The following is a 27,830-nucleotide window of genomic DNA, read 5'->3' on the forward strand; positions in this document are numbered from 1 at the left end:
GGCCAAACACGTTTCAAGTGTTTTGCTTAAATCTCTCATTACATTGAGAATTAAAATTAATAACTGACCAAGCATCAAAAATATTTAATCATCAGGTTTAGTGATTATTCCCAGGAGTTACAAAAATTGGTTCTTGCCATAAGTATTTAAACAACATAAAAGCTGAAGGGGAATCCAGAATTATAGAGTGAATAAATTCTGAGCTGTGTGCAAGAGAGGTATCACAGCTACTGCTTCCTCTCCTGAGGCTGTCAATGTCCTTTGGATTGCGTAAAGACGTGAGGAGTTAATGAGATCCTTACCACTGCTCTGGTTTTGTTTCTCTCTTCAGTGCTCGTCCTCACTGGAGAATGTGGAAATGCATAACTCTTCTTCCACGTGCAGCTGACACACAGTGGGGCTGTGCCGTTGCCCGAAGACTTCTTCATGGTTAGTTGGTTTTTTACCCCACGTAATTTTTATGCACTTTTACTGTATCTAAGAAATGGAAACAGGAAAAGTCTACTTAGCCACTCGAACCTGTCTGTCGTTCACTGAAGGAGGTAATACAGCTCCATGCACCTGACTTTTCCCCTTCACTCAATATTTTGGGCAACAAAGTTTATTAACTTTAGATTTAATGTTAGCAAGTGACCCAGCATCAACTGTGCTTTATGTAACAAAGTTCATGTCCCTTAAACCTAATTTCTTTTTGTGTCCCGGCCAATCTTTTTAATTTTCTTTTGCCATCAGTAATTTACAGTTGTTTTTCTCTCAGTTCTAATTGTAATTAAACATGTTTTATATGTTCAAGATGAAACAGTTTTCTGAAGGAAACTGTATGATGTGAAGAGTTAGGAGCAGAGTAAAATCTCTCCGGCTCTGTTGCAGTGAGCATTGCCTCAGTTCTGAGCAGGATTACCCCTTCTGGGGCAATATGCTGCTTGCATTCTGCAGCCTGCAGCTGCTGTATCATTCAGTTCCGTTCCCTGTGGAATTTTGGAATCTGCTGTGGTTTGAGTGTGCTTTCACTCTCATGTCTGCCTGTTATAAATTCCCTATAATGTACAGTGAAAAATTGCAGAATAGTTTCTGGAGATAAGGGGAATCTGTTTTCTTTCAGTAACGCCCCTGCCGAATAGATAACCTGGTGATGACCTCACTGAATCATGTGAACAAGACGTTGATCCCTTTTATACCTCTTTGTCTATGTAATTTATTCAGACATTTTTTTGAATGCACCAAAGCATTTTAAGGAGTTCAATTTTCTGTTGTGGAGGTTTGTACTCAAACTCACAAACCACAAGTGAGTTCATGACATTCCCGGTGGAGTGTTGAGTAAAACACATGGAATCTCTTTTGTGTTTCAGTATTCCATCCTCAAAAAGGGCAGGTGTGGTCTCAGTCTGATTAAAATGTGGTGTCTCCAATTATGAGTTAATCCCTAAGAAAAAATAGTGGTTTTAAGCACCCGTTGGAGTTGTGCAAAGCTGTGATGGATGAGCATACAGAGAGTAAGCAGGAGCTTTCCCATCAGTGGATAATCCAAGGACTAGACTCAAAATGACAGCAAAAGACACAGGGAGTTGTAAAACAAAGCTTTTCTTCAAGGGAGATTGGTTATGATTTGGACCTTGTTCCTATATGAATGATGGGAGAGAGCTTTTAAAGACAATTAGTTTGACAGTTAAAAGAAAGTAATTGGCAGAGATAAGAGGGTAGTGTGTGAGAATGGGACCCGACTACTTGTGCAAAAGGACTGGTGAGCCAAAAGGCCATCATCTGGCTAGCTTCATTGAAACCCTAAAATGGATATTGAAGAACCTTCTCAACCATTAACACTTAAGTGACTTCAGTTTAAAATTTGAGCATCCTGGATCACTTTGGTCCATCTCCCAGGAGCTTGAACTGATTATTGTAGGCTTGGGAACTGTCTGTCTGGCTATTATTGCATAAACTTGGAAATGAAACTGAATAAAATATTGTGAATTATGAAAATAATGCTTGAGGTTCCTTTTTGCAGATGGACTTCTTAAGGTCCACCCAGAAGTATCAAAAGCAATTGCCAGTCAGAAGGCTGTAGTGGCTTTGGAAAGCACGATCATCACACACGGCATGCCATATCCTCAGAACCTGAAGTAAGTGGACTAGGAGGAGCGATTGGATTTGAGGCATCTGGGATGGACACTAGTGCTCGGATCGTAATATAACACAAACTCTCTTGCAACAAGAATCCTCTATCTGGGAAAGTCAACTCATGCAAGAATCAAATTAGCTCATTGTGAAATATGAACATAGGGATGTAATGTTTATAAGATGTATTGATTGGAAGAGGTACTGAGCTGGGTTAAGATCAAAAGGTGGTTTGCATGAGAAATAATGATATCTGTGAGAAATAATGAGAAATAATGTGTTGGCGCATGGCCTAGTGGGCAAGGCATCAGACTAGTAACCAAGGCATCAGACTAGTAACCTGAAGGTCACTGGTTCGAGCCTCAGCTGAGGCAGCGTGTTTGTGTCCTTGAGCAAGGCACTTAACAACACATTGCTCTGTGATTTCACCGGTGCCAAGCTGCATGGGTCCTAGTGCCCTTTCCTTGGACAACATCGGTGGCGTGGAGAGGGGAAGGCCTGCAGCTTGGGCAACTGCCGGTCTCCCATACAACCCTGCCCAGGCCTGCGCCCTGGAAACTCCAGGCGTAGATCCATGGTCTTTCGAGACTGACGGATGCCACCACCAATGATTTACAGAATGTAATTGCAAATTCCCCAGTAGAAATTTTGGGATATCCTATCTGATAAAATTGTACTAGATGTCAACCAATTATCATAATCCAGTGGGGCCAATTGTAACAGATAATATCCTTGCAGAAGTTCTAACGTTGTCACCAACACGCTCACAACATCACAGTCTCATCATCCACATCTGAGAAGAAGAGGTGATAACTCAAAGTAGAATATATCACCAATCACATTGTACAAAAATTAATGTTTCATTATATTCAGTATAAAGATTATGAAACATTAGCCATTGGAATAGGTATAATCATCATTACAATTAATTCCGAAAGTAATCTCCTGCTGCCACATGGCTCCATCTACCTTTTGTTTTGTCTGCCTCCACCTATCATCCATCTGCCTGTTACCCTTCAGCCATCCTCAGGCCATCAGTTACCTGTGGCCCCTGTGTCACCTCTGTATACGACACTGGGTGTCACCCCTCTGCCGTCTCAGTCTTCATACAGGATTTTGACCCACATATTGACAATTCCTTTCTCACACAGATGGTGCTCAACTCACTGAGTTACACCAGAAATAAGTATATAATTATGCAAATTAAATCATTTGGTTAAGTAAAGAAGCTGAGAAGCTGTTATGTACCTTTCAAACAAGGAAAGAAACTTCATTTAGTTCTAATCAAAGTGTGCTTTGGATCCAGCAGAAAAGCTGGGAGGCTGTATTGGAAATCATATCTTTGTAATCTGGGCCTACTTTGTGCCATGTGGGAAGGTGCTGTGTGACAGAGTGAAGGGCACGAATCGAACCTAAAGCCAGCTGTCCCATCCTGAGCCTGACTTGTGTCTGCAGAGCTGATACAGAGGAATGGAAACCCTTCCGTGCCCTGGTGCTGCTTCCTTGAAATAAACACCAGCCATGGTTTGATCCAAGGTTTCTCCGATTTGTTTCAGATGCGCTAGGGAGGTTGAACAGATAGTAAGAGAACATAATGCAGTCCCTGCCACAATTGGCGTCATCGAGGGGAAGGTGCATGTGGGACTGTCAGAGAGCCACCTGGAGCACCTGGCTAAAAGCAAGGGAACACTGAAAGTATCACGCAGAGATCTCCCATACGTTCTTAGCAAGGTGAGAGCAAATTTAATGATGTGTAATTTCGTTGTGGTAATTAACACCACGTGTAAAGACTGGTGAGAGAAGATTTTTTTTTTAAAAAGGGGTTATTAGATTATTGGGCCCCAGCTCAGCAAGGGGAAGGAAGATAGTGAGAGCAACAAGGGAGGAGCGGGGAATTGGAAAGACGTTTTGCCAGGATCAGCATGACCCTAAAGGCCAACTGAATTCCATGTTTCTTCGCGCCCAGTTAACATTTAGAGTTTGACACAAAGAATTACAAAATGATGTTAATTTTTTTTGTTGATAGCTTTTGAGTTCTCTTTCAATACATATGTGAAATAAGATGCTGCCACCAAAATAATTTAGGATGCATGACGGCCCAAGTAATCGTTTTCAAAAGGCAACATGGTGTATTTTCCTCAAACGTGGCACTTTTGAATATAGCTTCTTCAATGGTTTGATTAATTTTTGAAATGTTTTATGACCGGAGAATCTTGCATTTATCTGAGTTGTTTGTATAATGGTAATGTCCTTAGAATAGGAATCCAGAGAGTGAATGGAAGTTAAGTTCTGCTAATTAAATAAATTTAGGGGTGGGGTAGGAGAATTGGGGTGAGGGAAGAAGGTGAAGTTTGTAATGAAGGGCCAAGGCATTTCTCACATGCCTTCATTTTGTGTCTTCTGTTCACTGACTCTTGGAAGCAGGCTCCCTCATTTCCCCTTTGACATTTCAGAGAACTCTACTAAATCTCTTAATTTTCACTGCTGTAAGGAGAATGACCAGGGAACAATGCCAACTTCTCTACTTTTGCCACTACACAGCATTCTTTCATTCATGGGTTCATAGCAAATCTCTTCAGTAACTTTCCTGTAAACCTCTCCCCTAAACCTTGATATCTTTGCTGAAGTTCACTATTTGCTGCAATACTTCAGCTAAACTGTAGCCAACATTTTAAATGAAATTTAGCCCGCTTTGTTGTTTTTGTACTCCATCTGTTTATGAATCAAAGCACAAACCTGGCTTTTTAGTGGGCTTTTCAGCCTGTCCTCCCATTTGTAAGAACTCATGTTTCCCTCCTCTCCACCCCAGTGGAGAGGCCTGTATTCTCTAGGATGTCAACCTTCCGGAGTGTTCTTGGATCCACACTCCTCCGGGTAAATGCAGAGTCCCTTCGCACTCCTACCATAAGAAGCAGAGGAACTATTCAGGAGATGAAGTAATCACTGCAGGGTGATGTGTGGTTGTAGCCACGGTTTTATGTGTCTGGTGTGGTTACAATCCAGGCCGCTGGTGATAGCCACATTGTTGGACCCTTACATGTACCAGTTCATTGTAGTAGCACAATCTCATAGTTTCACGTGACTATTTCTGCTGCTGCTCAGGCACATTATTCACAAATTTCCAACAGTTGCGCGCTTGCTCTAAACCTCCTTCACCTGCCATTAGTTTCTCTCGCTTTCACTGTTATCTAGTGCTATTTCAATCTCCAGGACGTTTATGTATCTTTCTGAAACTTCCTGCAGATGCGTCTGGTTAACCTGCCTACACTGACACTGCAGTTACTCTAACTCACACAAACCCTTTCAGCTCTAAATACTCCCAAAAATTGAAGAGCTGCAGCCACAAACCCTTTCTTTTTGTAAATAGTTTTAAACCTTAAGCACAGAGCAAGTCCTTTGCTTCATGGAAAAAGCACAGTGAAAGCCAAATAAACTGGGCCTAATTACCCGTCCATCCTAACAGCCCCATTTTGCTAACCTTCGATTCATCATTATACATTTCAGAACAGATGTGTTCATTCAACAAGTGCTGGGTTAAAAAAAAAAACAAATTTAAGTCAGTCAGCTGCATATACTGTACGCGGATATAATATCTGATTGTCCAAACATGTTCTACCCATGAAACAAGGACAAACCATGGATGCTTCTTCCAGGGGCTGTTCCTCAAAAGATACTAATAGATCTCTCCAAACCATATTACACAGCAACTTACTCTTTTACTTAAGAGTTTTCTTTTGCCAGCATTTTTCTTCATTAGTCCTTCAATCTCCAGCCTTCACTAGCTGATCTGCCCACTATGGCTTTCCTTGTAACTTCCTTGAAAAACCCCATAACTCTGTAAGACTGGTTAGACCGCTCTTCTGCCAAAGTCTCGTAACTCTCTCCTGTTGCCCAACTAAGTCTGTTTACAATGTCCCTTAACTCGACCCATAGGGATTCTACTTCTTCTGATCCTATGTCCCTTCTTTCTAGTGATTTGATATCGTTGCTTATCATCAGGGCCACGCCGCCCCCTTTACCTACCTTCCTATCTTTCCTATACACAGTGTATCCTTGAACATTCAGCTCCTAATCACATCCATCATTTAGCCATGACTCAGTGATGGCCACTGTGTCATATCTTTTAACCTGTAGCTGTACATCAAGGTCATCCACTTTATTTCTAATGCTGCGGGCATTTAAGTATAGTACATTTAGATCAGTATCTGTTACCGATTTTGCTATATTTCTGTTGCACAGCAAATTACCCTGCCTATTCACCTGCCTGTCCTTCTGGCCATCTTTGCTGCACAGTATCTTTGACTTGTTACTATTTTCCTCTTCCTCGACCCTAACACCCTGGTTTCCTTCCCCTTGCCAACTTAATTTAAACCCTCCCTAACAGCTATATTAAACAATCCCGCCAGGATATTAGTACCCTTTGAGTTCAGGTGTAACCCATCTTTTCTGTATAAGTCATGCCTCCCCCAAAATAGATCCCAGTGATCTAAGAATTTGAAGCCCTGCCCCCTGCACCAGTTACTTAGCCACACATTCATCTGCTTAATTCTGCTATTCTTACCTTCATTGTTCTGTCACATTCTGGAACCTTGCTGCCAGTTTTTGGTCTGAAAGTTGAACTATCCCACATTCAAATTCGTCGATCCAATTAAAGCTGTCTTCCCTCTCAAATAATCTGTTTCAGGGCCTGGCTGAAAAAAAAAGCTTCAAGGAAGCCAGTTTTTATTCTAATAAGCTGAGGATAGATAATTAAAAGTTAAGAAGCTATACAAATAGCAGGAGTCTTGTTTCAAGCACTTTTACAGGATATTTTGGTGTTTGTATCTCATGATGTTTTGGACTTTGTAAACATTTAGCAAAGAGGATGTTCACTGATTTGCTTTGCTGGATATTTTCCCTCAGGGCTTATCTGGCGGTACCACTGTTTCAGTCTCCATAATAGCAGCACACAAAGCTGGCATTCCTCTGCTTGTGACTGGGGGCATCGGAGGCGTCCATCGGGATGGACAAAACAGTAAGAGATTTGTAAGATCTGTCACAGATATCCCGGACCAGTCTTTGTCATTTGTTTAGTTTGCACTTGTTCCTTGAAAGTATCCCACCATACTGTTAGACTGGCTGCAAGCCTCCCACGTGTTGTTATTGTTCTTACAGCACTGGATGTCAGCTCAGATCTGACAGAACTGGGTCGCACCCCGGTGGCCGTGGTTTCAGCAGGAGTCAAGTCCATCCTGGATATTGGGCGAACACTGGAATACTTGGTACACTTCTGTTACGAACCTTGTAACTGGGTATCTTACCAGCAAAGATAGGAGTATCCGTTGAAGTCTGATGATACTATTTTTAACAGTATTTATTAGTAAAAATACACAAAAATAATATCAATGCAAATATACAGATAATATATGTTGTCAATACTAAACCTAAAAGTGCGGGTATAATAATAATCAATAAGAAACAAGCTCTATCGTTGTCTAGGGGATAATGAATTGTCCAATGGAAGTATAAAGTTCAGTTCAGTTCATGTAGGCTGCAGTAGTTGTTGTTCGCGGTGTTGCAATTGTTGGAGAGAGAGAGAGAGAGAGAGAGAGTAACAGCTATTGACTTGCCAACTTTCCTTTTACGATCTTGATCCGTCGGTGCGTTGTTGTTGTGGCCATTCACGTATGACCCCTCCGTCCTTTAGCTAGACCGTTCCATGGAGGACTCGTCACCCAGGCAAGGGTGGACACACACACAAGCCCCCACCGGTCTCGTAGCGTCTCTCCTGGTGCGTCTGAGGGGTGTTTCCCCAGACCCTACTTTTATCCCCACTCACGGGGTCTCAGGTGTCAATCAGGTTGGGATGATGCAACACATCATCCAGACCACTCTGGTTGCCCCCGAGGGGTTTCAATGAATAGAACAGTACTCAATACACAATTCCTTCTCCAAGAGACAATAGCAGTAATCAATGGTTCCGTTCCGCTTTTGTTAGGGAGGAGACATTCCACCTTTGTGTATCCCTGCGTTGTCTCTCTCTCATTACTGACATGAGCTGTTTATCTCTCTCATTTCCTTGGTATCAGACCCGAAATAATAGCGATTTTGCGATTCTCAAAAAGGGGGGGGGGGCGACTTTGCACCCTTCGGCCCATCAGAGTTGCTCCTCATTCGTAACACTTCGAACTCTGGAATACTTCCCATTCTGATACAGTTATTCCTAAAGACATAGCACAGATTTAGGTAGACATCAGCCTATTCTGATGGATGAATCTTGCTTTCTATCCTTGGGAAAGGAGAAGTTTGCTTTTATCATGAGAATGATTGAAACAGCAGCTGCGAAACTCCAAGTATATTTAATAATCTTCTCAAAGGAACTTGCCGCGTAACTAAGGTTAGGAATGAAATATCTAATGCCGGCATAGGTGCAGGAGGCTCTGTTAGATTGCTGGAATGAAACAGTTCCGTTTGAGCCTGTTTCTGGACAATGTGTGAGAAAGTGTGTGTAAGTTATGTAGCTCCGGTGAATTAATAACTAAAACGCCATTGCCTTCAGAACTTTTTTGCCCCATTGAGCCTTTTGGGACAAACACACTAACCCTGGTACATAATAAATAGAGGCTAATTTCTCAGTTATTTTGTTTTTATCGTACAAGTGGTCGTTTGCTTCATATTTCCCACTCTGATATTCCTCACTCTGTTTCCTTGCAGACATAGACACACGTTCTTTCCCTTTTCAATTCTTCTCAGATTCTAATTCTTCCCTTCCTTTCCCATACTGCCTCCTCGTCTCCTTTGGCCCTCCCTCGGGATGGATGGTGGGTTTCTTTCATTTTGCTTTTGTGCTTTCTGAGAAGGGCAAGTGGTTGGGTAGTCTGAAATGGTGTAGGGCTCCTTCCAGGGCTTGAACGGGGCTCCCTGTGCTTGTTCCTGATGTTCTCACCACCGTGCCGAGCGCCCCTTCTCTGCTTCAAATGGTCTCAGTGATCACTGGGAATTTCTTCAAAGAAGCTGCAAGCAGGTTCTCAAATCTTTCCGCTGCTCACCTTGTAATCTCCTCATACCGGTTCGAGAACAGCGGTGGGAGTTGTCTCTGCATGAGGGATGTATCAGTGAGTGATGGAGGATGATAGTAAAGTTGGAACTCCCATTTTGGATAAATTAACATTATATATTGGTTAATTTAGGAGACGCAGGGGGTATGCGTGGCTACGTTTGGCAAGACACGTGACTTCCCAGCATTCTTTACTCCAAGAAGTGGCTTTCAATCTCCTTACAATGTCACTGATGAAGAGGAAGCTGCAAGACTTATTGGTAAGGTTCTGCCCCCGAGTCCTGATTTGCGAAAAAGCCATAAACTGATCGCACATTGGATGCTGTTGTCCAGGTAGAAATTACAATCAGAAGGGGAGTCACAAAGTGACTGTGTTGTCAAGGCAGTGATTACCAGTACATGAATTTATCGATGTAGATCACAGTTGTTAAAATCTTCCCAGTAAGACCTTCTCCAACCTAATATCTGATTTAGTTCACCTGAGGATGAAGCAGACACAGCATCATAAATTCTCAAGAGTCCAGTCGACAGCTCCTGTCCTCCACGTTCCCTTCTCTTCACTCAGAGTGGTTTCACTGTTCACACAGTCGTTGATGCAAGGCCGCCAGCTTTAGGTTCTGTTGTAAAATCAAGGTGGCAAATTGTTTGGAATGTGACACAGTCGGTTTCAGTTTGAAAGCCAGCCCTCTCTCTTCACTCAGAGATTCAGGAAGAGCAATTCAGTTTTTGCAGCCCTCTTCGAAATTGGAGATTAAGGAGCGTAGTTTGAAAACCATGGACTTAAGTGAGGAACTTTGAAGAGTGTCTATCATGTCATACCTAATCTTTCCCTACTTCTATTTGAATTGAAAGAGTAGATGTAATTTGCACTGAATGCTTGACTTGGTGGTGTATATAAATAACATTAAAATGCTCCTGGTGTTATTCATATGCGGGTGACTGGGCCTTACTGCAAGATGGACAAATACAGTCAATAGTGGGGGATGTGAGTTGCTGGTTAATAAAGTGAAAGCATTTACTTTTATTTTAACAGCCACTGTCCATCATTTTGGCCAGGATAGTGGAGTGCTGATCGGAGTCCCTATTCCGGAGGAAGAGGCTGCATCAGGCCTGGTTATTGATAATGCGATCAGCCAAGCTGTGGAAGAGGCAAGGTGAACAAGACAAGAATACTCATAAAAATGATATTTTGTGTTGAATTTCCATGATAAATATCCTCACTAATCAGCAAAAAGAATGAAAACTACCGGGTAATTAGTTTGAGTCATTTGTTCAGGATTTAGAGCCATAGAGAAGTACACCACAAAACAGGCCTTTCAGCCCATCTTATCCATGCCAACTCCATTTAAACTGTACTGGGGCCATAATTCGCCATATCCCTACTATCTATGTATCTATCCAAACTTCCCTGAAATATTGAAATCGAGCTTGCATGCACCACTTGTGCTGGCAGCTCATTCCACACTCTCAGAACCCTCTCAGTGTAGAAGTTTCCCCTCATGTTCCCCTTAAACTTCTCACCTTTCACCCTTAACCCATGACCTCTGGTTGTAGTCCCAACCACCTCAGTGGAAAAAGCCTGCTTGCACTTACCCTATCTACTGTATACCCTTTATAATTTTGTATCTCCCTATCAGATCTCCCCTCAATTTTCTACGTTCTGAAGAATACAGGCCTAACCTATTCAATCTTTCCTTATAACTCAAGTCCCCCAGACCTGACAACATCCTTGTAAATTTTTTCTGTACTCTTTCAACCTTGTTTACATCTTTCCTATGACCAAAACTGCACACTAAACTTTAAATTAGACCTCACCAAGGTCTTACACAACTGCAACATAACATCCCAACTTCTGTACTCGGTACATTGATTTATGAAAGTCAATGTGCCAAAAGCTTTCTTTACAACCCTTTCTACCTGTGACACCACTTTCAACAAATGATGTACCTGTATTCCCAGATCCCTTTGTTCTACAGCACTCCTCAGTGCCCCACCGTTCACTGCGTAAGCCCTACCCTGGCTGGTCCTACTAAAGTGCAAAACCTCGTACTTGTCTGCATTAAATTCCGCCTGCCATTTTTCAGCTCATTTTCCCAGCTGAAGCAGATCCCTCTGCAAGCCGTGATAGTTTCCCTCACTGTCCACTACACCCTCAATCTTGGTGTCATCCGCAAAGCTGCTGATGCCGTTAACCACATTATCATCCAGATCATTGATATAAATGACAAACAACAAAGGACCCAGCACCAATCACTGTGCACACCATTAGTCACAGGCCTCCAGTCAGAGAGACAACCCTCTAATAGCCCTCTGGCTTCTCCCACAAAGCTAATGTCTAATCCAATTTGCTACCTCATCCTGAATCCCGAGCAGCTGAACCTTCTTGACCAGCTTTCCACATGGGACCTTGTCAAGTGCCTTACTAAAGTCTATGTAGACAACATCCACTGCCTTTCCTTCAGCGGCTTTCCTCGTAACTTCCTCGAAAAACCCGATAACTCTGTAAGACTGGTTAGACAGCTCTTCTGCCAAAGTCACAGGACATTTATCTCTTAACTCTCTCCTGTTGCCCAGCTATGTCTGTTGATATTTAACAAGTCAGCTGCTGAGAGTCAATGTGCTGATCTTGCAGGTTTAATTGTTGAAAAAACACGAAATGCTGGCAGAACTCAGCAGGCCAGACAGCATCTATGGGAGGAGGTAATAACGACGTTTCGGGCCGAAACCCTTCATCAGGAATTGTTGGCAGTTTTTCTGCAAAATCAATGGTTTGTTTGCTTGTCATAAGGCTGCCTGTTCTTTACAAACATCATGCTCCATCTCAGTATCATTTTCGACAAGAAGTAATATGAATGGGATCAGATACAAATGTGGCCTAAAGCTGCAGGCTGAAGATCCTTCAACCAGCAGACGTAAAGCAGTCAGATGGGTCATTTCAGAACCCATCCCTGAAATGAAACCCACGCAAATCACTGCAAAGTAAACTGTTCCCAGGTAGGCAAATTTGGGTGAAAACACAGGTGTCCAAGTTCTTATTCATTGGTGGTGCAGGAGGCCTCACACAGGACTGGGAGTGAGAGACTTAAAAAAGAGCTTCCATGGAATTTCAAACATGAGCAATTCTGCAGATGCAAAGCAACACGCACAAAATTCTGGAGGAACTCAACAGGCCTGATCAGAACTGATGAAGGGTCTCGACCTGAAACGTCGACTGTTTACTCTTTTGCATAGATGCTACCTCTCTTTCTGAGTTCCTCCAGCATTTTGGGTGTGCTGCTCCCACAGAATTTCGGGTTATTTTGGCGATGCAGTCGCAATTCATTAGCAAGAGCAAATAAAATTAAGGTAGAGACAAGCGGAGTGACCATTTTTGGGCCAGTGTTAGAGTGCAGAGGCTTTGACTCATCAGGCTTTGGCAAGGACAAACTGGGGTGAGGTATGTATCTAATACATTTCTTCTTCTTCATTCTTCACTCTTTGTCTGTTAGTGCATAGTTATAGCAGTGAGAATGGCTATTCTTGTTTATTGAGTTCTTTATATGTGATGTGGGAGTTCTGGGAGCCCCCCAGACTCCCAGATAACCACATCTGCACCTGGTGCACCGAGCTGCAACTCCTCAGAGATCGTGTTAAGGAACTGGAGCTGCAGCTCGCTGACCTTCTGCTCATGCAGGAAGCTGACGAGATGTAGGTAGGAGCTACAGGCAGCCATCCCTAAGTTGCAGAAAGCTGGTAAATGGGTGACTGTCAGGAGAGGGAAGGGAAATGGGCAGTGAGTACAGAGTATCCTGTGGCCATTCCCTCAGTAATAAGCATACAGTTTCGGGTCCTGTTGAGATGAACAACCTTTTTGGGTGGGAGAGTGGTCTCTGGCACTGTGGCTCAGAAGGGAAGTGAGGAAGAAGAGGACTGCAGTATTGACAGGGGATTCCGTAATTAGAAGAGTAGACACAAGATTCTGTGACACAATAGAGACGTCCGGATAGTATGTTGCCTCCCAGGTGCTAAGGTCTGGGAAATCTTGGATCCGGTCTATGACATTCTAAATGGGGAAGTGAGGCGAGTGAAGCCCGAGACTTGGTACTTATTAGTACCGGTGACATAGGTAGGAAGGCAAAGTGGTCACGGAGGGAGAATTTAGGGTGCTCGGTAGAAAGCTGAAAAACAGCACCTCTATTATAGCAATCTCTGGATTGTTGCCTGTGCCACGGGGCAGTGAGGGTAAGAGTAGGATGATTTGGCAGATGAATGTGTGGCTGAGAAACTGGTGCAGGGGCAGGGTTTCAGATTTCTGGATCGTTGGGATCTTTTCTGGGGAAGTTTGACCTGTACAAAAGGGTCGGGTTACACCTGAACCTGAGGGGGACCATTATCCTCTTGGGGAGGGTTTAACCTAATTTGGCAGGGGGTGGGAACTGGAGTGATGTGGTTGTTAGTTTAGAGCAGAGACAGTGTAGTGAGACTATGAGGAAGAGCAGGAAGGTGATAGGGTAAAATTGTAACCTGTGGGATGAGTTGCAATGTAAAAGGGGGACAAAATCGAAAAGGGTGACCGAAGGATTTACATTTGAATACATGCAGTATACAGAATAAGGTAGATGGTGTAGTGCAGTTAGAGGCTAGCAAATATGACGTTTTGGGAATCACTGAGTCATAGCTGAAAGAAGCTTATAGTTGGGAGCTTAACATCCAAGGAGACATATTATATCAAACGGACAGGCAGGTCGGCAGAGTGTGTGGCATAGCTCTGTTGGTAAAAAATGAAGTCAAATCCTTAGATAGAGGTGACATAGGATTAGAAGATGTAGAGTTCTTGTGGATAGAGTTAAGAAACTGCAAAGGTAAAAAGAGCCTGATGGGCCCCTGAACAGTGGCCAGGATGTGGACTACGAATTACAACAGGAGATAGAAAAGGCTTGTCAAAGGGGCAATGTTACAAGTGTCATGGGGGATTTCAATACACAGGTATATTGGTGCTGGGTGCCAAGAGAGATCATTTGTAGAATGCCTGCAAGATGGTTTTAAGAGCAGCTTATTGTTGAGCCCACTAGGGGATGAGCTACACTGGATTGGATATTGTGGAATGAACCAGATTTGATTAAGGAGCTTAAAATAATATGGTCGTGATCATGATATGATTGAATTCACCCTGCAATATGAGAGGGAGAAGCTAAAGTCAGATGTATCAGTATTACAATGGAGTAAAGGGAATTACAGAGGCATGACAAAGGAGCTGGCCAAAGCTGATTGGAAGGGGACACTAGCAGGGATGACGGCAGTAGAGCAGTATGGCTGGAGTTTCTGGGAGTGATTTGGAAGGGGCAGGATAGATACATCCCAAAGAAGAAATATTCTAATTGCAGGATGATGTAGCTGTGGCTGACGAGGGAAGTGAAAGCCAACATAAAAGCAAAAGGGCGGACGTATAGTAGAGGATCGGGAAGCTTTTAAAAACCAACAGAAGGCAACTGAAAAACCATAATGGGAGGAGGGGGGAAGATGAAATATGAAGGTAAGCTAGCCAACAATGTCAAAGAGGATACTAAATGTTTTCTCAGATATATGAAGAGTAAAAGGGAGGTGAGAGTAGATATCGGACCACTGGAAAATGATGCTGGTGAGGTAATAATGGGGGACAAGAAAAATGGTGGATGAACTGAATAGGTATTTTGCATCAGTCCTCTCTGTGGAAGGTACTAGCAGTATGGTGGAAATTTGAGCATCAGGGGACTGAAGTGAGTGCAGCTGCTATTATTAGGGAGAAGGTGCTGGGGTAACTAAAAGGTCTGAAGGTAGATAAGTCACCTGGACTGATAGCTTCTTGATTAGTCAGGGCGTGAAAGGTTACGGGAAAAAGGCAGGGGAATGAGCCATGATGGATTGATGGAGCGGACTCCATGGGCTGAATGGCGTCATTCTGCTCCTATGCCTCATGGCCTTGGTTACCTGTGGTCAAACTTGAAAAGGCTGCTGCCTCATTTGGGAGTTAGCGACAGGAGATATGCTAATAAATGGGATCAGGAGGTTAAACCTCCAAGTGTGCCCATTGGTATGGCCGTGAAACCATGTGTTTGGATGTCTGATTTGGAGGAATGAACTAAATATGATGTGACTTTCCTTATTTTTCCTCCATCAGGGTTAAAGGTATCCAGGGCAAGGATGTCACTCCCTTTATTCTAGCACGAATCTGTGAGCTCACACAAGGAGTCTCCTTGACTACCAGTATCCTTCATGTATGGACCATGTTGTACCTGTAGCTTGCTTTAAATTGAATTTCAAATGGACAAGAATGTGAGAACAGAGGAACTAAGCAGGTCTAGCAAGACCAGTTGATGGTTTATAAGATTAAACTGTCATATAGTCTTCCCCTCCAACGTGTTGGTGCTAGCAGATGAGTTGGTACCAACACTTTGAGCAGCTACCTGCTGTGCAAACAGCAGCTGCATCATTGCCATACTGTGAGACCTGAGTGAATTCCTGTCTGGATTGCGTTACTGGAGCTGGGCATGGGGTGGGGAATATGTACCGAAATGGGGTATAGCAACACATTTCAAATAACACCTTCTTTACCTCACTATTCAAACTATTCTCCTGAGGGGTTCATTTAGTAGGCTCAGCTGTGTCCTTCTAGTTCCATATTGCAAACTCCAAACATGGGCAACCCTTTTCCTGGAAGAAGTTTTCTCACCGTTCTGAATTCGTTTTGCAGATGAATCCCTCAGATGGTTATGTAATTCAGACATTGGATTCCATCACTCTTTCTTTGAGCAGAAGGGAACAGTCTTCCTTTTGCTACAGGATACAGTGAAGGAAGGGATAATGTGCACTAGTTCCCCATCCTGGAATTCTATTAACATCTGGAAGGCGAGGTAATTGATGAAGTGTACTGTTATCAAATTCAGAGTTTTTTGAAATTTCCCTTCACAGAGTGATGGCCTGCAAATTTTCAGACTCCTTGATGGGGCCTTTGAATTTGGTTATTTATCTATCTAGAGACACAGCGTGGATTGGGTCCTTCAGGACCGCCAGGACTTAAGAACTTTTTAAAAGCTATTATTAATGCTTTTTGAGATAGTGATTTAGATGCATATCATATTTTTTTACTGAGTTAAGTATTGTATGTAATTAGTTTTGCTACAACAAGTGTATGGGACATTGGAAAAAAGTTGAATTTCCCCATGGGGATGAATAAAGTATCTATCTATCTATCTATCTAATTAGCCACATCATCCAGCAACCCCCCTATTCAACACTAGTCTAATCACAGGGCAATTGACAAAGACCAATGAACCTCCTAAATGTATGTCTTTGGACCATGGGAAGAAACTCCATTTCAATGAAATGCAGCAGTTTCTATTTTGTTGGGGCAATGATTAAACAACCAATGGAATGTACCTAGTCAGAACCTAAATTGTAGATAAGCTTTGCAAATGTCTCTTTTTTGTGGACATGAACATCGTACAGATTTCTCATCTGTTTAGTCATTTTATTGTGTGTCATGGGTTGGGCAGATCCATGATGTGAAGAAAATGGTTGGAGCACTCATACCTCAGTCAATCTTTGACTCACTTCTAATCCTTAACTTTGACAAAGACATTGCTCTCATCCAAAACAATGCAAAGGTTGGCAGTCGTGTAGCATGTGCACTAGCCAGGCAGAACACACGCAGATACAAGCGTCCATCACAGCCATCTGCAGAGAAGGACAGAGCTTCTGCTAAACCAGTAAGTGACATCCACAATGTATCGTCACAAGAAAAATGCTGAAGGAACTCAGCAGGTTGAGCTGTACAGTGGCGCTAGAAAGTTTGTGAACCCTGTAGAATTTTCTCTATTTCTGCAGAAATATGACCTAACATGTGATCAGATCTTCATGTAAATTCTAAAACTAGACAAAGAGAACACAATTAAATAAATAACACAAAAAAATTATACTTGTTCATTTATTTATTGAGAAAAATTATCCAATATAAATGTATTTGTTGGAAAAAGTATGTGAACCTTTGCTTTCAGTAACTGGTGTGACCCCCTTGTACAACAATAACTTCAAACAAACATCTCCAGTAACTGTTGATCAATCCTGCACACTGGCTTGGAGGAATTTTAGGCCATTTCTCCTTACAAACTACTCAACTCTGGGATGTTGGTGGGTTTCCTTGCATGAACCATTTGTTTCAGAAATTCCACATTTCTACAGGATTCAAGTCAGAACTTTGACTCGGCCATTCCAAAACATGAACTTCCTTCTCTTTAAACCATCTGTTGTTGATTTACTCTTGTCTTTTGGATCATTGTCTTGTTGCATTATCCAACTTCTATTAAGCTTCAGGTGACGGACTGCCACTCTGACATTCTCCTGTAAAATGTTTTGATACAATTCAGAATTCGTTGTTCCCTCAATGATTGCAAGCTGCCCAGGCAGCCCCAAACCATGATGTTCCGTCCACCATGCTTCACAGTTGGGAAGAGGTTTTGGTGTTGGTGCGCAGTGCCCCTTTTTCATTCAAACATAACTATTTGCATTTCAGCCAAAAATGACCAAGCTCACATGCAAAGGAGGATTCTTAAGTTGCAGCTGTGTTTCCCTCCATTTGCAAGATGGACCTTCTCCACGGTACATACCGGGGAAAATTGGACCTTCTAGCCTGATTCTTCTTTAGCAAGTATATTTTGTGAAAATTTTAGTATCAGTTCATGAAGAGGTCATCTGTAGTTTGCAGTGCTAACAGAGAAGACATTTCTGAGATGGGCAGCAGTTAGCAAGGAATTCTTCTCGAATGGAACAAAGTATTTGAAAAAGGTTCATTTCTATAGTTTTGATTTCTAAAAGATAAACGTGACATCTGCATGTATACATCAATAATAGTTTCAGTGAGGTTGCTCAGACATGTTTGGTACCACCATTCAAGGCCATGATCTCGTATAATATATGAAGCTGCCTTCCTACTAACGCGGCATAAAATGTGGGTCAGCTCACGTTCCTTTGTTGTCACTGCATCTAATTCCTGTAGCTGCTTGCCTAACAGTGCTGTGGAAGTACCTTTATCACCCCGACTGCAGTGTTCAAGACTTTAAGCAGTGTTCAAGGATGTTGGGGATAGACAATATACGCCGACTTGCTCGTGACATCCCTGAGAAGTAAAAATAATTTTGAAAGAGGCACACTGTGCATAGAGTCTTAATGACTTGTGCTGGGAGCTGCATCTTTATATTTCTTCCCATGTTTCTGTAGAGTAGGGATGTACTCCTCAGTGAGAAAGGAGGCATCCCATTTTCTTTCTTAGACTCGGAAGAGTAAACACTGCTTCCTGTTCTTACCAGCAGGATCTCTACTTGGTTCACAAGTGCCTTGATGGAGACTTGGAGATGTCTGTCATGTCCGCAGCTGCATGCCAGAGGAGAGGAAATTCCCTATTCTTCTAATTCTGAGATAGTCGGTTCCTTATTGTTTCCTACTCACCAAATGCTTGACCAACTCACAGTTCCAGATGTTGGGAAGACTGAAGCCACTTGCTCTGGCCACCACAACACCTCTGTTGCTGGGGTAGCACTTTATGTCAGTAATTATCCGATGCTGAGCCACACTGTTGTACCTGACGCTGAGGTGGTTCTACAAGTACAGGTGTCTTCCAAAGTACCTTCTCCTGCCATGGTAGCATTCGATTATTGCAGCGGTCTTCTGACCAGCAGATTCCACCTCACATGAACTCCACCTCCACTCCAACATTTCTACCTGTATTTTAATTCACACGGTCTCATTTACCCATCACCCTGTCCTTCCTGACTGATACTGGCCTTCGGTGCTACAGTGTCTCACTTTAAAATTTGCATTCTGACTTTCCCTGACTCCATAACCACCTCCAGTCCCACAATCCTCTGGGCTGCTTTAGTTCACCATTTGGGGCCATTCATTGGCCCTAAGCTCTGGGGATCTTGAGGTGGCCTGCCTTGGGGTTGGAGGCTTGTCTGTGTGTGTGTGTGTGAGGGTGTGGGTGGGAGGGCAGGGAGGGGGCTTGTTTCATTGTTGTTTTGTTCTGTTGAACATAAGTGGGCATGCTATGTCTCCAACACTCGTAGGCTGCCCCCAGCATATCCTTGGGAGTTTTGGTTGTTAACACAAACAGAACGTTCAATTATATGCTTCAATGTACATGTGAGAAATAAATCTGACTATGAAACCCTTCTGGAACCTCTCTCTCTCTCTGAATGACTCACTCTTCTTAGATACTCTCGAAAAACCCATCTCTTTAACCAATTATTTGTTCTAAGTTCTCTTGTAGCTCCGTGTCATATTCTTTTTTAATGATATCCCTCTGAGCACATTCAGACGTTTTGCTACAATAAAACACTATATATTAATATAGGAAGTCCTTGTGCAGGATTCTCTAAAGGTTAGTTTGCAGTTTGAGTCTGTGGTGAGGAAGACAAATGCGATGTTAGCATTCATTTCAAGAGGACTAGAATATAAAAGCAAGGATGTAATGTTGAGGCTTTTATAAAGCACTGGTGAGGCCTCACTTGGAGTACTGTGAGCAGTTTTGGGCCCCTTTTCTTAGAAATGATGTGCTGAAACTGGAGAGGTTTTAAAGGAGATTCATGAAATTTATTCCAGAATTGAATGGCTTGTTATATGAAGAGCATTTGATAGCTCTGGGCCTGTATTCACTGAAATTTGGAAGAATGAGGGGTGACCTAATTGAACCTATCGAATGGTGAAAGGCCGTGATAGAGTGGATGTGAAAAGGATGTTTCCTATGGTGGGAGGTTCTAAGACCAGAGGACACAGCCTCAAAATAGAGGGGCGTCCTTTCAGAATGGAACTGAGGAGGAATTTCTTTAGAATTCGTTGCCACAGGCAGCCATCGAGGCCAAGTCTTTATGTATAATTAAGGCAGGGGTTGATGGATTCTCGATTGGTCAGGGCATGAAGGGATACGGGGAGCAAGCAGGAGATTGGGGCTGAGAGGGAAAATGGATCAGGCATGATGAAATAACAGAGCAGACGATGGGCCAAATGGCCTAATTATGTTCCTCTATCTGATGGTCTTATATTTACATGCATTGTGACATGCATAACATGAAATGAAGCCATGATTTGATGCTATTGAAACTCATCAAGAGACCCCTTATCACATTCGAGAAAGTGTTGAAGGCTGGCATAGCAGAAACCCAGTGGAGCTACAGTAAGAGACTTGGAGAGAACATCGAGACTGTGTTATGTTTGAAAATAAATCAGTACACTTCTCATTGAAAACTCCAATGTGCTAAGCCATATTTGGAGCATGTTCACACTGTAAATCACTGAGGTTGCAAAGCACCAGTTAAAATACTGTTACTGTGCCATGTAGAATGGTAATATGCTTGTAATTCTGTTTACCATTTTGTCCCTGGTCTGGAACAGCAATCCTAAGTTCTCAAATTTCTCATGTGTGAAGACACCCTTTGGCCCATCAAGTTTGTGCTGACTCTCAGAGCAGACCCATCAATCCAATATAATTTATTTCCCACTAGCTTTTCCTCTCCCATTTACCCATCTGTTCCCCTCCCCACTCCTCTCCGTTATTCTCCTGCCATTAGCCTACACCAGGGGCTGTTTACAGCAGTCAGCCAATGTGCAAGCATGTCTTTGGGATGTGGGAAAGCAATGATGTGATGTTAAGGCTTTATAAAGCACTGGGGCCTCACTTGGAGCAGTTTTAGGCCCCTTATCTAAGAAAGGATGTGCTGACTTTGGAGAGTTCACAACAATGATTCCAGGACTGAAAGGCTTTTCTTATGAGGAGCATTTTGATGACTCTGGATCTCCACTCACTGGAATTCAAAAGAATGAGGGGAGAATCTCATTGAAACCTATCGAACGTTGAAAGGCCTAATGGAGTGGATGTGGAGGAGGTGTTTCTCCTGATGGGGGCGTCTAAGACCAGAGGACACAGCCTCAGGATGGAGGGATGTCCATTTGGAATGGAGATGAGGAATTCCTTTAGCCAGAGAGTGCTGAATCTTTGGAATTCGTTGTGACAGGTGGCTGTGGAAGCCAAGTCATTGGGTATATTTAAGGCAGAGATTGTTAGCTTCTTGATTGGTCGGGCCATAAAAGGACACGGGAAGAAGGCAGGAGATTGGGGCTGAGTGGGAAAATGGATCCGGCAAGATGAAATGGTGGAGCAGAATCAATGTGCCGAACGGCCTAATTTGCTCCTATATCTTATTTTATGGTGTTTTTCATCTAGGCGCCTTTGGATTTGGCAGAAACATTCTTCCTCCGAAGTTAAGTAAACAACTTGTGCTGGGAAATGGATTGAGCATTTCACAGAGAAAACAAAAAGAATCAAAAATTGTGAGGTTCTTGTTGGGTTCATTCCTCTAGTTCGTTTGACTCGTGTTATTGCAACAATCGACTTAGCGTTAGACAAAGATATCAGGAACAGCAACGCAAAAAATACAGCTGTCATCAAACGAAAGTCAAATCCTTTTTTCCTGAATGAATTGATCACATTTTCCTCACCTGTTCCCGTTTCCTGTTTTCCATTTCCACAGGTCGTGATTGGTGGCTGCAATATTGATTATGTTATCAAGGCGGAACATGGCAATATGATGGTAGGTGAACCCTGCAATAAAACTCAGCAAATGTTCAACAATCTGCCATTGATGTACTTGGATACTGCTTTATATCCAACAGCAATGATCCTCTATAACATACAGCTCTTTAAACCCTGCTATTAAAACTTTTCAAAAATATTGCAGAGAATACTTTCTACCTTCCTCCCTCCTGTGTTATGGATGGATGACCATCTGTATTTTTATGGCATAGAAGGAGACTCTCTGGATAAATTTGTTAACTTGAATGTTATTAGCAGAAGTTTTTTAAAAACAGCCCTACCCCTGAGAGTTCACTGCTTTTGCAATTACAAAGAAGTGTTTGAAATCTACAGCACCCTTCCAAGACAGAGCCATAAATTGATAATTCAGTGTGGGAGGAATTGCTTGAAAAGGCATTTGATCCTTTGCATCCCAGTATGTTGCCATTTGGAGACGGCATCATCTCTCACTAACCTGAATGCTTCACCACTAAATTAAAAGCAAGTCGGAGCTTGAATCTACTACAGTACTGCATCTCAGCCTCAAAATAAAAGTGCCAAGTTTTCGGCAACAGGAAATTTTGATCAATAGCTGCATTTCATTTTTAAATGAAAGTGGAAGTATTTTCCTTCTAATTACCTGCAGTGTAATTGTGTGGGGAGTTTCTATCTGTCCTGGGACTCAAGCCGGCTAAGTTTGGATGTGCAGTTGGGGGTTATGTGCACAACAGGAGTGAGGTTCAGGGAGTGACTGTATTGAATGTTCAGTCGGGGGTTATGTGCACAACAGGAGTGAGGTTCAGGGAGTGACTCAGTATTGAATGTTCAGTCGGGGGTTATGTGCACAACAGGAGTGAGGTTCAGGGAGTGACTCAGTATTGAATGTTCAGTCGGGGGTTATGTGCACAACAGGAGTGAGGTTCAGGGAGTGACTGTATTGAATGTTCAGTCGGGGGTTATGTGCACAACAGGAGTGAGGTTCAGGGAGTGACTGTATTGAATGTTCAGTCGGGGGTTATGTGCACAACAGGAGTGAGGTTCAGGGAGTGACTGTATTGAATGTTCAGTCGGGGGTTATGTGCACAACAGGAGTGAGGTTCAGGGAGTGACTGTATTGAATGTTCAGTCGGGGGTTATGTGCACAACAGGAGTGAGGTTCAGGGAGTGACTGTATTGAATGTTCAGTCGGAGGTTATGTGCACAACAGGAGTGAGGTTCAGGGAGTGACTGTATTGAATGTTCAGTTGGGGGTTATGTGCACAACAGGAGTGAGGTTCAGGGAGTGACTGTATTGAATGTTCAGTCGGGGGTTATGTGCACAACAGGAGTGAGGTTCAGGGAGTGACTGTATTGAATGTTCAGTTGGGGGTTATGTGCACAACAGGAGTGAGGTTCAGGGAGTGACAGTATTGAATGTTCAGTTGGGGGTTATGTGCACAACAGGAGTGAGTTTCAGGGAGTGTGTATTGAATGTTCAGTCGGGGGTTATGTTCACAACAGGAGTGAGGTTCAGGGAGTGACTGTATTGAATGTTCAGTTGGGGGTTATGTGCACAACAGGAGTGAGGTTCAGGGAGTGACTGTATTGAATGTTCAGTTGGGGGTTATGTTCACAACAGGAGTGAGGTTCAGGGAGTGACTCAGTATTGAATGTTCAGTTGGGGGTTATGTGCACAACAGGAGTGAGGTTCAGGGAGTGTGTATTGAATGTTCAGTCGGGGGTTATGTTCACAACAGGAGTGAGGTTCAGGGAGTGACTGTATTGAATGTTCAGTTGGGGGTTATGTGCACAACAGGAGTGAGGTTCAGGGAGTGACTGTATTGAATGTTCAGTCGGGGGTTATGTGCACAACAGGAGTGAGGTTCAGGGAGTGACTGTATTGAATGTTCAGTCGGGGGTTATGTGCACAACAGGAGTGAGGTTCAGGGAGTGACTCAGTATTGAATGTTCAGTCGGGGGTTATGTGCACAACAGGAGTGAGGTTCAGGGAGTGACTCTGTATTGAATGTTCAGTCGGGGGTTATGTGCACAACAGGAGTGAGGTTCAGGGAGTGACTGTATTGAATGTTCAGTCGGGGGTTATGTGCACAACAGGAGTGAGGTTCAGGGAGTGACTCAGTATTGAATGTTCAGTCGGGGGTTATGTGCACAACAGGAGTGAGGTTCAGGGAGTGACTGTATTGAATGTTCAGTTGGGGGTTATGTGCACAACAGGAGTGAGGTTCAGGGAGTGACTGTATTGAATATTCAGTCGGGGGTTATGTGCACAACAGGAGTGAGGTTCAGGGAGTGACTGTATTGAATGTTCAGTTGGGGGTTATGTGCACAACAGGAGTGAGGTTCAGGGAGTGACTCTGTATTGAATGTTCAGTTGGGGGTTATGTGCACAACAGGAGTGAGGTTCAGGGAGTGACTCTGTATTGAATGTTCAGTTGGGGGTTATGTGCACAACAGGAGTGAGGTTCAGGGAGTGACTCAGTATTGAATGTTCAGTCGGGGGTTATGTGCACAACAGGAGTGAGGTTCAGGGAGTGACTGTATTGAATGTTCAGTCGGGGGTTATGTGCACAACAGGAGTGAGGTTCAGGGAGTGACTCTGTATTGAATGTTCAGTCGGGGGTTATGTGCACAACAGGAGTGAGGTTCAGGGAGTGACTGTATTGAATGTTCAGTCGGGGGTTATGTGCACAACAGGAGTGAGGTTCAGGGAGTGACTCAGTATTGAATGTTCAGTCGGGGGTTATGTGCACAACAGGAGTGAGGTTCAGGGAGTGACTGTATTGAATGTTCAGTTGGGGGTTATGTGCACAACAGGAGTGAGGTTCAGGGAGTGACTGTATTGAATATTCAGTCGGGGGTTATGTGCACAACAGGAGTGAGGTTCAGGGAGTGACTGTATTGAATGTTCAGTTGGGGGTTATGTTCACAACAGGAGTGAGGTTCAGGGAGTGACTCTGTATTGAACGTTCAGTTGGGGGTTATGTGCACAACAGGAGTGAGGTTCAGGGAGTGACTCTGTATTGAATGTTCAGTTGGGGGTTATGTGCACAACAGGAGTGAGGTTCAGGGAGTGACTCAGTATTGAATGTTCAGTCGGGGGTTATGTGCACAACAGGAGTGAGGTTCAGGGAGTGACTGTATTGAATGTTCAGTCGGGGGTTATGTGCACAACAGGAGTGAGGTTCAGGGAGTGACTGTATTGAATGTTCAGTCGGGGGTTATGTGCACAACAGGAGTGAGGTTCAGGGAGTGACTGTATTGAATGTTCAGTTGGGGGTTATGTTCACAACAGGAGTGAGGTTCAGGGAGTGACTCTGTATTGAACGTTCAGTTGGGGGTTATGTGCACAACAGGAGTGAGGTTCAGGGAGTGACTCTGTATTGAATGTTCAGTTGGGGGTTATGTGCACAACAGGAGTGAGGTTCAGGGAGTGACTCAGTATTGAATGTTCAGTCGGGGGTTATGTGCACAACAGGAGTGAGGTTCAGGGAGTGACTGTATTGAATGTTCAGTCGGGGGTTATGTGCACAACAGGAGTGAGGTTCAGGGAGTGACTGTATTGAATGTTCAGTCGGGGGTTATGTGCACAACAGGAGTGAGGTTCAGGGAGTGACTGTATTGAATGTTCAGTTGGGGGTTATGTGCACAACAGGAGTGAGGTTCAGGGAGTGACTGTATTGAATGTTCAGTCGGGGGTTATGTGCACAACAGGAGTGAGGTTCAGGGAGTGACTGTATTGAATGTTCAGTCGGGGGTTATGTGCACAACAGGAGTGAGGTTCAGGGAGTGACTCAGTATTGAATGTTCAGTCGGGGGTTATGTGCACAACAAGAGTGAGGTTCAGGGAGTGACTGTATTGAATTTTCAGTCGGGGGTTATGTGCACAACAGGAGTGAGGTTCAGGGAGTGACTCTGTATTGAATGTTCAGTCGGGGGTTATGTGCACAACAGGAGTGAGGTTCAGGGAGTGATTGTATTGAATGTTCAGTCGGGGGTTATGTGCACAACAGGAGTGAGGTTCAGGGAGTGACTCAGTATTGAATGTTCAGTCGGGGGTTATGTGCACAACAGGAGTGAGGTTCAGGGAGTGACTCAGTATTGAATGTTCAGTCGGGGGTTATGTGCACAACAGGAGTGAGGTTCAGGGAGTGACTCAGTATTGAATGTTCAGTTGGGGGTTATGTGCACAACAGGAGTGAGGTTCAGGGAGTGACTCAGTATTGAATGTTCAGTTGGGGGTTATGTGCACAACAGGAGTGAGGTTCAGGGAGTGACTCAGTATTGAATGTTCAGTTGGGGGTTATGTGCACAACAGGAGTGAGGTTCAGGGAGTGACTCTGTATTGAATGTTCAGTTGGGGGTTATGTGCACAACAGGAGTGAGGTTCAGGGAGTGACTCTGTATTGAATGTTCAGTCGGGGGTTATGTGCACAACAGGAGTGAGGTTCAGGGAGTGACTGTATTGAATGTTCAGTTGGGGGTTATGTGCACAACAGGAGTGAGGTTCAGGGAGTGACTCTGTATTGAATGTTCAGTCGGGGGTTATGTGCACAACAGGAGTGAGGTTCAGGGAGTGACTCAGTATTGAATGTTCAGTTGGGGGTTATGTGCACAACAGGAGTGAGGTTCAGGGAGTGACTGTATTGAATGTTCAGTCGGGGGTTATGTGCACAACAGGAGTGAGGTTCAGGGAGTGACTGTATTGAATGTTCAGTCGGGGGTTATGTGCACAACAGGAGTGAGGTTCAGGGAGTGACTCTGTATTGAATGTTCAGTCGGGGGTTATGTGCACAACAGGAGTGAGGTTCAGGGAGTGACTGTATTGAATGTTCAGTCGGGGGTTATGTGCACAACAGGAGTGAGGTTCAGGGAGTGACTCAGTATTGAATGTTCAGTCGGGGGTTATGTGCACAACAGGAGTGAGGTTCAGGGAGTGACTGTATTGAATGTTCAGTTGGGGGTTATGTGCACAACAGGAGTGAGGTTCAGGGAGTGACTGTATTGAATATTCAGTCGGGGGTTATGTGCACAACAGGAGTGAGGTTCAGGGAGTGACTGTATTGAATGTTCAGTTGGGGGTTATGTGCACAACAGGAGTGAGGTTCAGGGAGTGACTCTGTATTGAACGTTCAGTTGGGGGTTATGTGCACAACAGGAGTGAGGTTCAGGGAGTGACTCTGTATTGAATGTTCAGTTGGGGGTTATGTGCACAACAGGAGTGAGGTTCAGGGAGTGACTCGGTATTGAATGTTCAGTCGGGGGTTATGTGCACAACAGGAGTGAGGTTCAGGGAGTGACTGTATTGAATGTTCAGTCGGGGGTTATGTGCACAACAGGAGTGAGGTTCAGGGAGTGACTGTATTGAATGTTCAGTCGGGGGTTATGTGCACAACAGGAGTGAGGTTCAGGGAGTGACTGTATTGAATGTTCAGTTGGGGGTTATGTGCACAACAGGAGTGAGGTTCAGGGAGTGACTGTATTGCATGTTCAGTTGGGGGTTATGTGCACAACAGGAGTGAGGTTCAGGGAGTGACTGTATTGAATGTTCAGTCGGGGGTTATGTGCACAACAGGAGTGAGGTTCAGGGAGTGACTGTATTGAATGTTCAGTTGGGGGTTATGTGCACAACAGGAGTGAGGTTCAGGGAGTGACTGTATTGAATGTTCAGTTGGGGGTTATGTGCACAACAGGAGTGAGGTTCAGGGAGTGACTCAGTATTGAATGTTCAGTCGGGGGTTATGTGCACAACAGGAGTGAGGTTCAGGGAGTGACTCAGTATTGAATGTTCAGTCGGGGGTTATGTGCACAACAGGAGTGAGGTTCAGGGAGTGACTGTATTGAATTTTCAGTTGGGGGTTATGTGCACAACAGGAGTGAGGTTCAGGGAGTGACTCTGTATTGAATGTTCAGTCGGGGATTATGTGCACAACAGGAGTGAGGTTCAGGGAGTGATTGTATTGAATGTTCAGTCGGGGGTTATGTGCACAACAGGAGTGAGGTTCAGGGAGTGACTCAGTATTGAATGTTCAGTTGGGGGTTATGTGCACAACAGGAGTGAGGTTCAGGGAGTGACTCAGTATTGAATGTTCAGTTGGGGGTTATGTG

General features: G+C 43.8%; 1 protein-coding gene across 3 annotated transcripts in view; it reads left to right on the top strand.

Annotated features, from left to right (window-relative positions):
* The window catches only part of LOC140734790 (uncharacterized), a 66,502-nt gene that overhangs the window by 3,247 nt on the left and 35,425 nt on the right, over positions 1-27,830 (top strand). For 2 of the 3 annotated variants that reach the window (XM_073059305.1, XM_073059306.1), the window contains exons 2-11: positions 332-429; positions 2,003-2,117; positions 3,669-3,843; positions 7,015-7,126; positions 7,267-7,373; positions 9,282-9,408; positions 10,182-10,302; positions 15,285-15,370; positions 16,742-16,872; positions 21,685-21,744. In XM_073059305.1, the coding sequence (XP_072915406.1) occupies positions 351-429; positions 2,003-2,117; positions 3,669-3,843; positions 7,015-7,126; positions 7,267-7,373; positions 9,282-9,408; positions 10,182-10,302; positions 15,285-15,370; positions 16,742-16,872; positions 21,685-21,744 (1,113 nt within the window). In that variant the 5' untranslated portion in view covers positions 332-350. The remainder of the gene's footprint in view (positions 1-331; positions 430-2,002; positions 2,118-3,668; positions 3,844-7,014; positions 7,127-7,266; positions 7,374-9,281; positions 9,409-10,181; positions 10,303-15,284; positions 15,371-16,741; positions 16,873-21,684; positions 21,745-27,830) is intronic. The other variant, XM_073059307.1, reaches the window with a different exon arrangement.

This window comes from Hemitrygon akajei, chromosome 10, assembly GCF_048418815.1.
Source record: "Hemitrygon akajei chromosome 10, sHemAka1.3, whole genome shotgun sequence".
NCBI classification, from domain to species: domain Eukaryota; kingdom Metazoa; phylum Chordata; class Chondrichthyes; order Myliobatiformes; family Dasyatidae; genus Hemitrygon; species Hemitrygon akajei.